Genomic DNA, 17,847 nt, shown 5'->3' with positions numbered 1-17,847 from the left:
TATAAGATGTATATTTCATAAGTCATACATATTTTGTTTTTATAACTTTTTTGTTCTTTTAGTTAAATTTTTTATTGCAAAAGTCGCTGTGTAGATGCATTTTTATTTGAAAATTAATTTTGTTTCTTACTACTCTTTTTTGCTTTTCCGATTTTAAACTCTCGAATTTTTTACATTTCTATTTTAATAAATTTTCAACATCATCGCATTTATTTTTCTCAATAGTGTATATACGTATATATGTATGTCGTTCGGTGTATACTTTAATCTAAAATCTTACCTGTAATAGTGTTTGAGTGCGCTAAATCACTTTGTTTTTCAATTATGGAATTTCAATATTTAATTTTATTTATTTTTTTTTTGTTAATTTACTCATTTGTATCCTTATTATTCGCTCTTTTATCCTTAACACTTTAATCGTCTAAATTCGGTAGTATCTATGCTGTTTAAAATTTAGCTAAAAAAAATTAGTTGTAACAAAAAAGTGTGCAACCGAATAGCGAGTCGTCGTTCTAAGTCTTGCTGAAGTTTTTTTTTCGTGCAAATAAATATTTTTACTTTACAGTTTTTATTCGCGTTTTTTGTTTTTCTTAAATACTCGCTCGCTACGACTCTGTTTGCTATTAAATATTTACAAGTAAGCTTTTCGTTTGCATTTTATTCGTATTTGCTTCGTTCGCCGCCACTCATTTTCATTCCCTACTTTTTTGCACTTTTTCATTTTTTTCGCAGTGCACTACGTTTTTTTTTTGCTTTGCTGGTTACTTTCTACGCTTAATTTTTCAATTTCGTTGGCATTTCAGTTTTAATTCACTTTAGCGCGTCCATCTTTACGTTCGCAATACTTCTTTCTACATTTCCTACTACATATTTAGCGATAGCTATCTATCAGTTTTGAGCGATTTCTACTCAGTTTTTTTGTTTTTTATTTTTTAGTGGGCTTTTTTTCGCTCTTCAAATTTGGCTTTTTGCTCCAATCTGCATGCATTTTTACTATTTCTTGCTTCCTTGCTATCTGTACCTGTACAATATTCTTTCAGTTCGGTGCTGCATTCTCTTCTTTTGTTGTTCTGTTTTTTTATTGTTTGTCGTTTCATCTTAAAACTTGCATGTGTGCTCTTGCTTTGCATTTATTGTAAAATGTTGTTGTTTTTTCAGCTCCTTTTTAGTGCGTTCCTTGCATCAAAAGCTACCTTGTGTTACTTCGCATGAAATGTCTTTGAGAAGGTGTATGGGTTTTTTTCGGTGTAATTTTTACTGGCATATTCCTTCCAATCTGCTATCTTTGCGTCGAAAGAGAAATAAGCGCTGAAAGTAGGTATAGAAAAAGAAAATGTAATGTATAGAATCTTAACTTATGATGAAAAGTTTTTGCTGAGAAAAAAAATTAAAATGATTTTTTTTTAAATTGGGAGCAATCTGCATTATTCTCTATTTTTTTCAAATTTAAAAGTTTTTAAATTTTTAAGACTTTTTTAGAAGATATTTTTGCTTTCAAATTATTTTGGAAATGTAGATGTGGAGACTTTCGTGGAGGCTTTCTTTTAAAGATTTACAGTACTGTTGAGCATAAGAAATTTTTATTAGCAAAGCACGCGCATTGGTCATATTTTTGGAGACTTTTTTTGGAGATTTTTTTCCAAAATTTTTTTTTTGTATATATATTTTTTTGTATTTTCGAATACTTTGCTTCTTCATTATTCATTAAAGAGTTTTGGAATACAAAAGCTACAAGTAAATATGGAGAATTTCCAAAACCTAATTTGAAATATACAAGGGGACTCTCCCAGGTTTGCAAAGAAGGAAAGACATCATCGGAACTACATATATAAAGGTTTGCAGGAAACAAAATTTGGTTAGGGTGTGCCCTGACTTCGGGATATTATTCAGTAGTTCTAATAGCGTTTCCTTTTCTCCAAAAAATTTTCGCCCGTTTATATGGGAACTCGCGATATGGAAAATAATTCTACTTTTACAAGCGTAAATTAAAAACGAACCATACAACTCTCACCCGCACTTTTATTCGAGAGCAGAAAAGGCAGCACTTTTGCCGGATCAGAGTGCAATCTGCTGAGAAAAGAACACATGTAAATTTTCCAGCGCTACCACGGGGCAGATAAAATGCAGGTAGTTAAAGGAAATATTCCTGTGTCCTTCTGGCAATGGGCTTGTAATTTCCCCTTTTACCGGCTCTTGATGTTCGTCATGGCATCAGATCATGGTGCGGAGAGGGAACTGTAAGGGTCTAGAGCTATGGAATTTCCTGAGCGATCTAAGCTTACGCGGTTTGCATACTGGAAGCCCTGCGCCAAAAGATTTCCGATGCTGCATCCTGCCCTCGTCGGTGTAATCGAATAAAACCCTTCCCACGGGGACAAAAAGGTTATTGTCATCATTGGATAATTAACTAACGACCATCTGAGCTGTAGCTAAATGGCATCTGGTTGAGGCCCTGAGGAATTAAGTTGCACGATAGTAGGGTAGTTTGTGCTACCAGTGAAGTGTCCAGCGAAAAGCAGCCCCCACAAAAGTCTAAGTCAGGAATATGTTTGCATTACGGGAGCAATGCCCACCTTTATAGCGTAAGTGCTGGAGGAGATTACAAAGCCTTGGCCTCTGAACTTAATTACAGAGCAGTTAACAAACCGAACTCTAGCAAGAAGCGTTATTGGCAATGGAAAGATCGCAACATACAGATATGTGGAGAAATCGGGCCTGTAGCTCATGCTAGCGCTATCTACCAGAACCAAAATACAGCAGAGCACTTGCGGGCAGGCCATTGACGGTCTAACTGAAAGCCGCTGAATCAATTTTTAAGATAATTAATTCTCAAGCCTTTTTTTATTCTACGAGATGCATTGCTAAATAAAGAAGATATGGCATTTTTAATTAGGAATACTTAAATTGCCCTACCCTGCGTTTGACACGTTTAGACTCTGCAATGTCATATAGATGGCTCGTCAAATCCCGAGGGCATAGGAGCAGGCGTCGATGGCTGAATCACTAGCATATTGTCTATGTGCGGAGATAAGTCCGAGCAGGAACTATCACAACAGGAGAATTGTATTCATCGGTGATGGCTAGCCGACTCTCAAGACTTTTGCATATTTCGATGGCACATCATTGCTTTCTTTGGGGTACATAACTTCACACTTTTGGCCATGAAAGTGGCGATCACAGAACCATTTAGATCTGATCTCTACCTGACATTAGCTTCAAATACGTTTAAAGGAGAAGAAGGAGTGAAGGGAAACAATAAAGGCATCCAGCAGGATTGCGCCAGGCAAAATATGCTTTCTTGGTTGATATAGTTTTAAGAGATGTCAAACTCAATTCAAACTCTCAAAGGAGAAATTAGGAATCGTCAGGACACCGTAGACTTAAACTAGGAATTTAGTAAAAAGTTCCGTGTCGCTGCATTACATCATCTAGTCGAATACGATGCTTTTTCCAGGATACACGCAGTGCACACCTCAATTTAATTTCTGTCGGATCTTGACAAGGGAACCAGAAACCTAAATTCTTCTTTCTTTGAATAGAAAACTGCTATGCTGATGCGACCTTAGTGTTCTTAAACATATAAAAAATAATCAATACAACAATTAAGCTGTTGGCTTACCTCAAATCCATTGATTTTCTATCAATGATACCACAGCCTATTTGCTTTTTGTTGTTGTATTTGTAATTGTTGTTGTTGTAGTTGAGTTGTTCGTAAACCATTTGACGTTGCTACTGCGGTCGGTGCTTCAGCTATTGGCGTCGTTGCTCTGCCTGTTGTTGTAGTTTTAGTTGCAGACGGTGTTGCCGAGTTATCACTGCTATTATCGTCTTCCGCCATTGTACTTGTGCCAACTAATTGCTTATCCACGGCCGTGGGTGTTGTTACTGCCGGTGGCGTAGTAGGTGTCAGCCCGAGCGATGGCTCCGTTTGCAAGGAGTTACGTTGAGTGAACTCACCACTGCTTCTGTCGCCACCCTCACGATGTGACGCTGAGCCATTAACTGCTCCTGCTGCTGTCGCTGTTACTGTTGCTGCTGCTGTTGCTGTGGCTGTGGCTGTGGCTTCTGGCGCGCCGGTGGGCGCTGACGATAGCCGCAAAACACGTAACTGATGACGTGGCGGTGGCGGTGGATGATAGTATGATTGTGACAATTGTTGTCGCTGCTGTTCGCGCTTGTTGTGCTGCGGTTGTTGTTGTTGTTGTTGTTGTTGCTGTTGATAGTAGGCGTGTTGCGGCTGCAGATGCGGATGCGGATGCGGCGATTTGCGATGCGGATGCAACTGACAGCTTCCAACACTGCTGCTACTCAAGCTAATGTTGTTATTATGATTGTTGTTGTTATTAATATTGCTGCTATTGTTGTTATTGTGCTGATGGTGATGATGCTGCTGGCCAACACCAACCCCACCGCTTTTCATATTCAACAGCGTTAGACTATATTTGGGTTTCGTTGTTGCTGACGTTGTGCCGGCGAGACGCAGGTGTTGTTGCTGTTGTTGCTGTTTCAGCTGCAGTTGCTGCTGTTTCTTCGGCATTGTGCTTATCGAGCCATTACGCATATATTTCTGACCCACCACCACACTACCACTAACACAATCTAATCTATTGCCACCCGTTACCATGTCACATACACCCCCGCCACTCAGCCCACCAACCTCGGCGTCGTCATTGTCAACATTCACGCCGCCACCCCCTAGGCCGCCAACACCGCCGCGCAACGTCAATGTTTCAAACTAGAGATTGTCTGGATAGCTGCGGAAGTTGTAGGTTCTGGCGCGCTGGAATTGCATCGAGTCGATGCCAACACCACCGACGCCACCACCACCACCACCACCACCTCCACTGCCTACTCCGCCATTATAGGCATTCAACATCGGCGCCGTTGACTGTGAATTCATGGTGCCCATGCCATCGTCGTAGTTATTGTGTTCACTGCTGCTGCTAATGCCACTATTGCTGCTACATTTGCCACCACTGCTGCCGGATTTGTGTGTGCTGCTGCTGCCGCCACCGCCGCTATTGCTGCCCATAGTGCCACAGTTGCTGCCGCCACCCGAAGGGCCTTTGATTGGCTTGAATATCGCTGTGGTGGCATAGTACTTTTCCATCGGTGGAGGCGGCACGGAAGGTGGTCTCGGAAAGATGGCACTCAGTGGTGGCGGTGGAGTGCGACGCACATTCACATAGCCACCAACGACACCGCCGCCGGCCATGGACATCTTCGTGGCAGGCATGTAATCCTGCATGTGTGGCACGGCGTAGCCGCCTTCGGGGACGTCTGAAAAGATGGAAGGAAATTAGGTGAGACGGTGAAGGCAAAGTAAAGAAGGGAAGACCGGAAGGGGATTGGAGAAAAGAGTAAATGAATAAATAGTGCTATGTTTATTTAAAATATTTGCCTATGTATACTTATGTATGTCAGAGGATCTCTTTTTATAGAAAGATGAGTTGGAAAAGGGACCGTAATTTATTTGACACCTAATCATTTGTCAGACTGTCACTCAAAGTGGTACAGGACAATTTTCGCTTCTAAAGTCAACTGTTCACGTGAGTTAATGTTCGGTTGTTTTGTTGCGGGGATTAATATCATTTGGGTTCCCCCTGACAGAGATATAGAGGGATACTGAATGGCGGATGAACTTGAGCGGATGCATGACCAAGCTGGTTCTTAGCGGAAAAGAACGCATTGCTATGTATTTTGCCACTTGCAAAGCTATTTGCGAAAGAAACAGCCTATGCTTAAGCAAATAGCGCTGGAGCCGTAAAAGGGAATTCGACTTTTGGTATTTACTGGAAGAAATACCGAAAGCTTTTTTCTTTTATTTTTTAGGCTTAATTTGGTTTTGTAGATAATTTTTGAAAGCAAAACGATTATTAATTTTGATTTTAAAAGCTTCCTTCAACAAAATATCAAAAGTCACGAAAAAGCTTGGCAGATCCCGAAGAATATGAATAAAATCAAAAGAGTACCGAAGAAAACCTCGAAAAAAGTACAAACATTTTCAGAAAGTAATCGAAAATTTTGAAAAGTTACCAAACTATTCCCTGAGGGTAACGAAAAACCCCGAAAAAATATAAGAGTCTCCAGAAAAATGCTGAAGGACACCAAAAAATGTCGAACGGTGTAATAGAAACCCGACAACTTACCGATCATTACAGTTTTATAAAAAAAAATATGTATATAGGCGAAAATTTTTTTAAATGAATGCCCAAAGCTGCGAAAAATCACAACAAGTTACGAAAAATATCCAAAAAGTACAAAAATTATCGAAAAATTTGTAAAACGATCATTAAATTCCCGAAAGATCGCTGCACATCTCAAAAGAACCCGAAGAGTACAAAAAAAAAAACCAGAACATTCCAAGAGGTACCGAAAAAATTTTTAGGTATAGATACTGAAAAGTCTCGACGAAACCCGAAGTTTTGTGGATTATTGTTTTTTTTATCAATTAGAAAAAATATCAATAATTTTCTGCTCAGAAATTTTCGGTGAAAAAATTTTCGCTTTATTTTTTATGCACTCAAAAGCAAATTTAGGATTCTTGAACTAAAGATTTGCAAATATTCTTGAAAATTTTTAAATAAAAAATACCAATACGCACGAAAAATTAGAACTAGATTACGAAAAACATCAATGATATTAAAAAAGTTTAACAAAGAAACGATTGTTTCGTACTCAAAGAATTATTATTTTAATTTCGCTAAATCTAAACCTATATATATTTTTCCCCAATTAAATTATTAAAGTTAAAAATTAAAAAAAAAAAAGTAATAATGTCCAAAAATTTCGGACAGGATTCTAGAACATGCTAAAAAATATCTAAGGATATCGATAACCAAAATCTGAATGAAAACCGAGAAGTTTCGAAAAGTTTCGAAAAAATACGAAAATTTACGCATCATTTTGGATTTTATCAATTAGAAAAAAGTATCGGTTATTTTATACTCAAATTGCAAAATACGAATATATTTTTTACTGAAAATTTTGAAATTTTTTATTTTTAATTTTTTTTTTATTTAGAAATCTTATTCAAGAAAGTAAAAAGATACTAATGTTACTCGGAAAAAAGTGGTAGAATGTACTTTTTTATCCAAAAAATATTTTTATTTACAGTGTATTATAGCCAGTATTACGATTGCGGCAGTTTCGTTTCTTGTTCCAGAAGTATTATAAGGAAGGAAGATACCTAAATTTTTTGTTTAATTAGACCCCAAAGTTCTGACGTTCAAAATTCAGCTACATTTTTGCGAGAGACTATCAATTTGTCTTACCATAAAATATTCGATATTTTTAAATTTAAATTAAAAATTATTATTTTTTAAATTCGAGTGATTTTCAATGCATTTCGAAATAAGTTTCAATAATCTTTAAACTTGAACTTTTCCCTATTCTTTGTTTTGCATTACTTCGAGAGCCCTTTAAACATACCATAACTCTTACCCATACCCATACACATATACTTGTTCATATAAGCATATTATACATAAAACAGCCAACACCTTATTAACGCACTTTGCGGCTTCCCAATTTGGAGCGTGCCAAACATTACTTTTGCCACCCTTTATTTTATGCCAACTCATACACTTTATTCATTTCATTACTTCCTACACTTTACTTTACTTCAATTTCAACCTGCAGTCATTTTGCCCTTTAGCCCTTTTTTGGCTGCCAATACATTTCAGTAAACCCCTATCCCATTTTTTGACCAATTATTACTCCAGCAACTCAACCGACCAAGCAACCCAATTGCGGTTGATGTGGTTCTACGATTTTACTTACAATTTTGTAATGCCTTCGCCTTTTAGTTTATGACTGTCATATTTACTTGTGCAAATATCATATGTACATATGTACGCGTGTATATATGTATGCAAGGGTGTACTTTTGTTCTTAGTTTTATTATTTATGTAAGCTCTTTGTTGTTGTAGGTACATACCTGTATAGTCTGGCGTCATATTACATTGTAAATCATTTACGGCCGCATATCCGTTAACACCGCTCGTATACATATTCACATTGAATGGCTCATGATAGAGACTATTCTTGCCGATGGAATCATTATCGTCGACGCTAGCCTGTGTTGAAAGGAGAGACAGCGAAATGAAGGAATTAATAAAGATGACGTAAAACAATAGAGTATTTGCATAAAAGGTTTATATTGTTAATGTAGGTATGTACATACATATGTGTGTATGTATGTGTATGATGAAAAGTTAAAACTATACAAGGTAGAATACTAAGAATGAGAATCGAGTGGTGAGAGTTATTATGGTATCATAGAATCAATTTAAACTTTTTCAAGGAAACCAAAATTTGAAATGAGTCGGAAAGATCTACGCGTACACTTGTATAAAATATGTACAGTATTGGCCAATACAATAGCACCCCCAATTCAAAGTGATATTGTTTTCCACTCATGTTTATTTATTTATTTTTAGGAATTTTCAATTAAAATTCAGTTCATTCTCTCACAAAACCCATATAAACTCAAGTTTAAAGCTTTGTAAAAACCTACGAAAAAATTCAACAAATTTTCACCCCAATTTGTAACTTTTTTCTCCGAGGTGTTAGTATTTTTTTGAGTACGCAGTTTTATAGCCCATTCAATTTTAGTCTAACAAAGTGCAAATTTCAAGTGGATAAAAATTACCGTTGATTTTTTATAATTTTTTTCGCCGAAGGTGTTGCGGGTTTCTTCCATATAAAAATACATTCGGTTTATTCGTTATATGGAAGCAAGTTCGACAAAAAACGAATGGACAGCTCCGCCAATTACGGCAGCGTGTATCAAAACCGCAATCAAAAAATGAAATTAGATCGCGTGGGCATAATTCATTTTGAAAAGTGAAATTAGGCCGTGAAAAAAAATTAAAATTGGCGGCCAAAGAAATAAGAAGGTTACCTTTATTCACGCGCTCTTAATTCCATCCACCTTAAATCAAGGAATCCATAGTAGTCCGATTAATTAGTAATCGCACTGCACATCTTCCAGGTAGAGCGTTTGGCCACAAAAAGGCGGCGGAGTTAATGCGAAGTAACCGGACCAATAGCCGAGTAAAGTGACTCTCTATTGACAGTCAGGCTTCAAAAAGGGTATTAACAGGTCTATTCTGCGCTGGTAACATACATTTTGTAACCGGTAATTAAAGTGTCTGTCAATTTGTAAACCTTTTTCGCATTCTGTACTCTCTTGTAACCGTTAAATTTGGTTACCATCTCATAAGCTAGTAACAAAATATTGTCCCGTGAAATATGCAATACATGAATTTCCACAAATCTTCATAGCTGAATTGCTGAATATTTTCACTGCATCACCAACGTACCTAGAATCGCGGTAAAAAGAAATGGTAACATTTTTTGGTAATAAAATTTTCCGGTCACAAAATCTTCGGTAACGTGCAGAATAGACCTGTAACGCACAAAACTTTCTAAAGAAGTGCGCTATAGTGTAGAAAAGCTTTGCCTAATTATACGCCGATATGGAAGGACAGCTGAACTGGGTTCCTGTGCACAGAGGCAACATTGACCACGAGCAGACAAACTGACCAAGAAATGCCCCCAATCGTCAGACGCACGAACGGAAACACTTATACCTCATACATATAGTCAGAGTCAAAAATATGCATTCCCTTCAATTTTTCAATTCGATTTCTTAGAACATTCCCAGCATGCAGTTTTGTAACAAGCTTAAAGCTGCTTTTAAGCCTCTAAATTCGGACTGAAAATGAGATGTCAATCATATCAGAAATATCATTAATACGACTCTTGGGAACCGTTGGTGTAATACTGGCACCAGAAAAACCACAAATAATTTCTTGATATGGTCAGACAGTGGGATGGGGAAACTTCTTGTCTGAGAGGGTAGGAGGACGCCTTGATAGATGTGATTACATGAGACAATTAAAGGAGTTGATATTGTCGGCACATGCATCATAGACGATACACTGTGTAGATAAAGCTTGCTTGCGGTATGAGCATAGTACAGAGCATTTTCTTTGAAGCTCTCCGGTCTGCGCCGGACTCACATGGTCGGATGTATGGGAATGGACGAGCTACATTTTCTTTTCCTTCATAAAATTCTAAGATTCATAAAAGAGTCTGATAAGTTGTAAGTTTGCGGAGAAATATTGGCAACCTATGTCTATCTGTTTTTAGCTATCCTCTTAATTCTTCCGCTGGGCCTTAAGTACACTGCGAAATTGTCGGTAGAGCAATGGAGTACCTCTAGCATCTGCTGCTTAGCAGCAGCAAGAAAAATACAACCGAAATTACTGCTGTTCAAAAGCAACATACATACATTCACCTTCTGCTACCACTGAACCGCGATTAGGCTTTATAAGATAATTCAGACGAGACGACAACTTTCAGACAAACTACAAATATGCCTCCTTCTACTCTATTTATTTATTCGCTAGAAAGAAGCAAATCCGAGAAATTTCTAAATTTTGTTCCATTTTCTGCCGCAAGTTCTCGAAACTGGCACATAGTACGTACACCTGTTATCGCTTTGAATCAAAGTAGCTTTAAATAATCGCTTCAACTATTTCTATTCGTCATAAATTCACACAATTCTTCTTTTTCCTACTTTATTTTTTACTCAGCCACATATTTCCATTGGTCACATTTTTTCTTTGGCTTAAATACCGCCATTAACTAACTTGGACTTTTGAAGTTAATGCAGAGTATACATAATCCTGCGAGCTAAGCTTAAGTAGTACAACATGGGACTTGAGCAGCAAAAAATGACACTATAAAGCCACTAAAATGCATTAAAGTACAAAAGAAACTATTTGCTGCGTAACGCTAAAATGGAAGAGGGTAAAATGCGCGCGCCGTATTGTTGCTATATAGCTCACTAAAAGCACACTACATACTAGTTAATAGCACAGCAGAAGTGCCAATAAAGAAAATAGAGCGCATAGAAATAAAATAGCGCATGAAGCCATATAAACTGGCACAGCAGTGGAAGTAAAAGTATAAGTATGGAAAAAATGTTAGCGAAAGGCCAACTAAATTGTAGTTGAATAAAATGGAAGTAAAAAAAAAAAAAAAAAGTTTGCTACTCAAATAAAATAAAGTGGAGGACATGTAAACACATAAATGAACAGTCCGGCATACCTAAGTATGTAGGGATGTACGTATGCACAATAGGGATTTATATTATTACTATTTTACATTAGGGTGCCTCACCGAAAAAGTTGCAGATTTGGCACTGGAACTATAAGATCTATTATAATTTAAAACTTCGGCGAAATTTTTTCGGGATTTATAAATAAAATTAGATTTTTTAAACATTGTTTCTAATCTCATTTTAGATGATAGAAGAGTCTAAGCTTAAAAGGTCTGCATTAAATATTTAAAAATCTTATAAACGGAATTAAAATACTATGGATTTTGGTCTCAAAATATACATAATAAATCGTATATGATAAAAAATCGTATATTTTTTCTGGTGAGGCACACTAATGTGCAATAGTGAGCCTACATTTTTTGTTTCGTTTTCTTACCGCAGTGTTTCTAACAATCTACGCAATTGATGTTAGATTAAATGAAACTATATATTTAGGTCTCCAGGATGATAATTCGCTATCCGTACTTTCGGTTCCTAAACTAATTATAAAAAATATTCATATTTTGTTCTATGTATATACAGACAGTAGGTCGGTGTACACTTCCGAATCTAAATTTTTTTCCCAGGCAATTTTGAATTTTTTTACGATCGTTTTTTTTATTTTACAAGTTTTTATTTTCTCATATCTTTGGCATTAAGAGTCGAAAATTAGAGTAAGATATATACATTTCCTTGTCTCGAAAAGAAAATTTTTGTGAATCATTAACCGCAAGTGCCCGCTTCTAGTATTTACACACCTAATGTCAGTTAATTTAAGATTGCGAAATATCAGTCAACTTTTGCTAAAAACGTGTTTCGATTTCAAGTCAATTTCGAACTTTAACCTCAAGTACCACATTCCAGTACATCACCGTAATCACCCATCATCCATGGATAGTTCCATCCATGCCATCGAAAGGCACGTGGAGAGGTTAGGGGTTCCCCATAATGACTGCTGTAGAAGCTGCTGAAATAAAAGAGAGCCTGAAACCTTGCGGCACCAATTGTGCGAATGCCCCGGGTTCTGTAGAAGAAAACGAAAGTTTATGAGTTCAGTTTTTCGAGGGTTTCACCGGCAAAGTCAAAGCAGGAATAGGCCAACTTTTAGATTTCGCAGACTCGACACGTTGGTTGAGGTGGGAGGGTTCCCACAATTCGCGTAGTATCAGCCACTTCAATCTAACCTAACCTAACATTTCGGCCTACGTAAAATTCAAAATAAAATAAAATTAAAAAAAAACGCGTAATTCTGATTTTATTTATTTTTTATTTATGTAAAATATCGCAAATTTTGATACCTCTTGCGTTAGTGAAACTCAAACATTTTTTTTCCCATAAATGGGGGGACACCCTAATATAATAGGTAAACATGTACGAGTATATAATAAAACTATAAACCAGTTTGTATGTCATCAATGTGCATTCATTGTCTTTACTGTTTTTAGCTACTCACCTTAATGCCACCGCCATTTGGTCGATGCTTATCCACATTGCCGCCCAGCGTATTCGGATTGAAGCTATATTGGAATGCGTCGAGGACATTGCTGCCGCGTGCACGCTTCGTACGCGTCACAATACAGAATATGGCGCCAACGAGAAAAATAATTATCACCGTTAGAATAACAATAACAATACCAATTGAGAATTTCTCAGATGGTTCCTGATCGATGGGACGTGGGGCAATTACTGTGTGGAATAGAAAGGAAAATAATACGAAATGAAATAAATGTATGTATGTATGTATGTATGTGTACGTGTAGGTGGATAGTAAATGGCAGCCATGTGGTTCAAGGCAGTGTACTACAACACACTTACACACAACATACCCATAAAAACTCATACAAGTATTTGTACTACACAAAGTGTTAGTTGCATATGCAATTTTGCACCACCCTTTCATGCATTAAATTAAAGATAAATATTTAAAGGGAAAATAATGTTTTCAATTATTTGCCAAGCGCGCGCACATAATTGTTAAATGCAACTACTTTTTGCTGTTGCTTTTATTCGTTTTATCGTTGTCCTCTTGCAAAACAATCCTCCTCATTTACGTTTTTTTTTTGTGTGCTTCTTTTCTGCCATTAACTACCCGCTTACTGCTAATTTTTATACCACCTTGCCATTTTTACATAATTTCAGTGTCACTTACATTGTGGCCCGTTATTGTAGCCGAGGCCAGCGCCACCAGCGGCGCCTGCCGCCGCACCTAGGCCATCACCCATACCATTCATGCCGCCATTCATAGTGCCCATTTTGCCCATGCCATTCTTTTGACCGTGATGATAGTCATTACTTTGTAATGGATATTCGCGTGTATCCTGTGGCAATGTGGCGCGTTGCTCGGACTCATCTGTAAAATTTCCCACGGCCGGCACTGTAAGCAAAAAAGAGTGAAATAAAAGTGTTAAATTGGTTATGGGCTGTGTGGGTGGAATTAAAAAGTATAAAATGGAAGTGGATAAATACATACATGAGTAGCATATTATTATTTGTTATAGCTATGCAATTACCTTACAAATTTAATAAAATTATATTGCACTTAATATTTATTACTGATAGTTTATAAAGAAAGTGCTGATATGATTATACTTCTGTCAGCACATTTTTACCTCGTTATCGCGTCTGACCATCAGGTCATACGCACCTTAGCCAGGGATGGCCAGCCGATATTGCAAAACAAATGGGGGCATAACGTAAGTTAAAAAAACGAAGTTTCACACATTAACTCTACAAAAATGAGAAAAATAGTCCCCATTCCTTATACATACATTGAAAATTGGGCTAAAGCAAGCCGGCAATATATTTTGCTATTTTCACCAAGAACGACTGGCTCAAGTGGAGGTGATTTTTCAAGGACTTTCAACTAAAACAAGACGTGAGGTCACCATAATTTAAAAGGCGAGCAATTTCACGATACACAGAAGTGAGCTGAAATTTACTGACATTTTTTTTGACTGGATGGTTACACTCAAATTTTTGCTCCCTGTAGATCACTGTATCTTTGCTGATAACAAAAATCAGCTGGGATGTATAGCCTTATTCCCACGCCAATGACAAAACTCATGGCATAACAATTGTCTTATCTACTATGCGGCAAAAAACTCGATTATAAGCGCTGTGCTCATTCTTATGACCTACTGAGTACGTGGTAACAACGAAGCAATGCTTAAAGGTCAGACTGTAGTCATGCAATATCGTGGGAATAGGACTTGAAATTGGGGATATCACAATTATAGTTAGTTAGTTAGAAGTTGTGACAAAATTTTATAATATTGTTGCATCTTACTAACAATTTTAGGACCAAGCGTTAATATTTTACTAATAAGTAAATTTTAGTAGTTTTATATTTGCTGCTTTTAAAAAATGGAAAAGTTAAAAAAGTAGTTAATCATCTATTTAAATTTGATACTTTTAGAAGAAATATGTGAACCCAAAATCGAAAAAAAAATACTAAACAATAGAAGCAAAGATTTGTTGGACAAAAAATAATTTTTGTAGTAAACATTGTTTCTACATAAGAATTTTTTTAATCTAAATTTTTTATAAAAAAAAAGCTTTTCCGATCTTTTTTAATAAATTTTCTTTTAAGAGAATTATCTACAAAAAATAACTCAAGAAAAAATCTTTTCTTAAGAGAAATATATATGTTAATCAATATTAAAAAAAAATACGAAACATTTTTGCGCTAAAAATTATTCTTTCAAGAAAAATTATTATTGGTAAGAAAATTAAAAATAAAAGGATAACCAGGCGTTTGTAGGAAATGCTATTTATAAAAATTTTTTAGATTTTTATGAAAAGAAAATATTTACGACAATGGCATATTTTTTAATGAAATTTTAGAAAAAAGGATTTGTATCACAATAAGAAGAATTGATCTAAATCTACAAGAATTTTATTTAGTTCTCTCCTTGAATAACAATTGGCAATTGAAATCGCGCGGGTTTTGTTAACTGTACATATGCAGGCTTATGGACTTGAGTTGGTAAAAAAACAAAATTAACCATTTTTGAGAAAATAAATTTTGAAAAAAGCCCTTATATTATGACTTCTTTGAAAGAATTAAGATTTAGATAAATTTTATTTAGATAAAAAATTGAAAAAAATTTGTTTTTAATTGAAATAAATCAAAATTTTGGGAGAAATTGCCAAAGATGAAACACTCACCTAAACTTACCTTACCACAACTCACTCCAACTGACCTCAAAACAACCCTGCAAGAACAGTGACTATCATTTGACAAATCATTTGAGTGGCAAGGCTGATAGAGATTTCTGTCACTGGCTACCTACAAGTTTCTATCACATTCTAAAGGGCAGTGTGAAACATCTGATGTAAACATTTATGTACATATGATCTTCCGTCTTCCTCCAACTTATATATTGGTCTCTTTTTAACCAACGAAAAATTTGCAAATGGGTTAGTAAGGTAAATGAGAATGTGTTAGTTTCTATCACACAATTCTTGTAGCGAACTTATCACATACAAACTCACCACACATGAACTAAAATTACCACACCTGAAGCTACCACACCGAAATTCACACAATTGAACTCATCACACCCGTTCTCATCGATCGATTTTATTATCGTTATACGTATTTATTGATTTTTCAATCGATATATTTATCATTACTTTCATCACTATATTAAACAATTTTTATTGAGTTTGAGGGCGTTTTACACGAAAATTAATGTGGAAAAATATGTTATCGATATATTTATCGATATTTTTTTCGTTATTTTTATTATTATATTTACTTGCAACAATCGAACTTTCCCTTCTGGAACATCAGTATGTGAATGATCATTTTCGGCTTTGAAAAGAATTATGCGACCTCAACATATTAGAATGTCGACTGATAAATTTATTAAATAAGTTATCGTTCCTAACATTCGAACACAAGCGACTTATTCCTTTAGACCTGGACAACGTTCTTGTAATATTTAATGCACTAAAAATCGCAAATAGCAATGATTAAAAAAAAATATATATATTAAATGTTTTTGTTTAACAAAAAATAAACTGTGAACGCAGTATAAACAAAGCAAATAGTTTTGTTTATCGATTTTGTTTTCAATTGACCTTTAATATTTTTCTTTTTGTTCTAAAATCTATTTCATATACATATGTATGAGAAAACACGTGGCGGGTAAAGGCCCTCCAGGTTCCTGGGTTGCTACGGCCCTGATGTATATAAGGCAACTCTAGCTAGTGGATAGCGTAACCGCTTAGCATTCATTTAATTCAATTCATAAAAAGGTTATTTAAATGCTGACGTTTAAAAAGTTTGCGGTCATTAAGGACTTAAATTGTATATTAAGGAATGGAAAAGTTGGTAATTTCATGCAATTATGCAGACATACATACATACATGAACAAATGATCACTATATGCATACATACATGCATGAATGTATTATTGCGTGTATGTGCATTTATCCTTAGATCCAATTAGAAATATCAAAAAGCATTTGCCAACTCCTGTGAAGCAATGAAAAGCAGACATTCGTGAAGTGAATTGTCATTTCAAAAGTGAAATAGACAAAACCATTTGGGACAATTTGAGACAACACTTGAGGCAATTACCGCTCAACAAATTGTCACGCACAACAAACACAAGCCAGGACATAAGCAATTGCTGCTGGAGGTTATTGTTTAGGAAAGGCAAAAGCAGCTGCCGGTCTTGGCTGCTGCTGCGGGTTACGTTTACCCATTGCGACTTCATTGTTTGGCAAATAATAAAGGATGTCAAAGGATGTGAATGCAGTAGCCGAAAAGGGGAATATACCACCACAACGCTATTGTGGTGAGGAGCATGGAAATAAATGAAAGTAAATAATAAGCAGTACGACGCAATTGCCAAAAATAAACACTTGAAAATTTTCTAGTAGTCAAAAGAAAACAATAAATAGAATAATGCAAAACAAATGCATGCAAAGAGCGAAAAAAATAGGCTGAGAAATAAGTAAATTACAAAATAAACAAAGAAGTAAGATAAACAATGCATTCAAGTGGCTGCAGAGGTGAAAAGATGGTAACGCTGTGGTACGAACGCACAAAAGCTACCCCATATTGCCATAAAAAGGTATTTCTACGCAATGCAGTGGAGTGAGTTGTTGAAAAATTTAAGTGCGCGCATGAATAAATAATTCTGTGAAATCCATGTGACGCAATTGCAAATCACAAATGCTATCAATACACCTTTGTTATTTACTATTATTTTTTTATTTTTTTTTGCTTCCTGGGAAAGCAGCACAGTTAATCGCGCGCGCATAAAAGGATGCAAAGGCAGTACGCACAGTTGACTGCAGACAGCAGCAGTTTAGCGCGATTTCGTCGTATCGCAGCAGGGGGCCGCAACCGCAGCGCTTGTGAGTACAAAAGCCAAAAGCAAGGTAAATTAGTAGTTATGAGAGTAGACGCAGCGAAAAAAAAACGCAATGAGTTAAGCAAAAAGTAAATAAAAAAAAAGAATCAGTTGGAAAAAAGTGAAAAAATTCATATAAAAGCGAACACAAAGCGCGTCGCACGTTAAATAGACGCACGCACTTTGACAAACAAAAACGGAAAAAATCCAAAAAAATGAAAGAAGCTGCATAACAAAGCAACAGCGAAAAAAAAATAGGTGGAAACCGCAGCACTAAAAAAGTAAAACTACATACGCACATTGAACAGCATACGCGCAGCGGACAGCAAATCACAGCGTCCTTTTGTTGTGGTTTGGCAGCGATA

The 17,847-nt window shown here is 36.0% G+C and overlaps 2 protein-coding genes across 7 annotated transcripts in view; both read right to left on the bottom strand.

The window, feature by feature from the left end:
• Positions 1-212: 212 nt before the first annotated feature.
• On the bottom strand, positions 213-4,723 carry LOC118735728 (homeobox protein 5-like). The gene is made up of 2 exons (XM_036465661.1): positions 3,620-4,723; positions 213-1,308 (listed from the first exon to the last, which is right to left on the bottom strand). Exon 1 carries the CDS (start codon positions 4,622-4,624, stop codon positions 3,641-3,643), a length of 984 nt encoding a protein of 327 aa, XP_036321554.1. The 5' UTR covers positions 4,625-4,723; the 3' UTR covers positions 213-1,308; positions 3,620-3,640.
• Positions 4,633-17,847, bottom strand: part of LOC118735725 — a 189,109-nt gene continuing 175,894 nt past the window's right edge. For 5 of the 6 annotated variants that reach the window (XM_036465655.1, XM_036465657.1, XM_036465658.1 and 2 more), the window contains 4 exons: positions 13,263-13,487; positions 12,567-12,799; positions 7,940-8,078; positions 4,736-5,280 (listed from right to left, as the gene is read on the bottom strand). In XM_036465655.1, the coding sequence (XP_036321548.1) occupies positions 4,736-5,280; positions 7,940-8,078; positions 12,567-12,799; positions 13,263-13,487 (1,142 nt within the window). Of the gene's footprint in view, positions 5,281-7,939; positions 8,079-12,566; positions 12,800-13,262; positions 13,488-17,847 lie in introns of all 6 variants that reach the window. The other variant, XM_036465656.1, reaches the window with a different exon arrangement.

This window comes from Rhagoletis pomonella, unplaced genomic scaffold (genome assembly GCF_013731165.1).
Source record: "Rhagoletis pomonella isolate Grant_MI unplaced genomic scaffold, Rhpom_1.0 Rhpom_scaffold_00003, whole genome shotgun sequence".
Taxonomy (NCBI): Eukaryota; Metazoa; Arthropoda; class Insecta; order Diptera; family Tephritidae; genus Rhagoletis; species Rhagoletis pomonella.
Note: the sequence above shows the minus strand (reverse complement) of the source record. Positions and strands in the feature narration are given on the sequence as shown.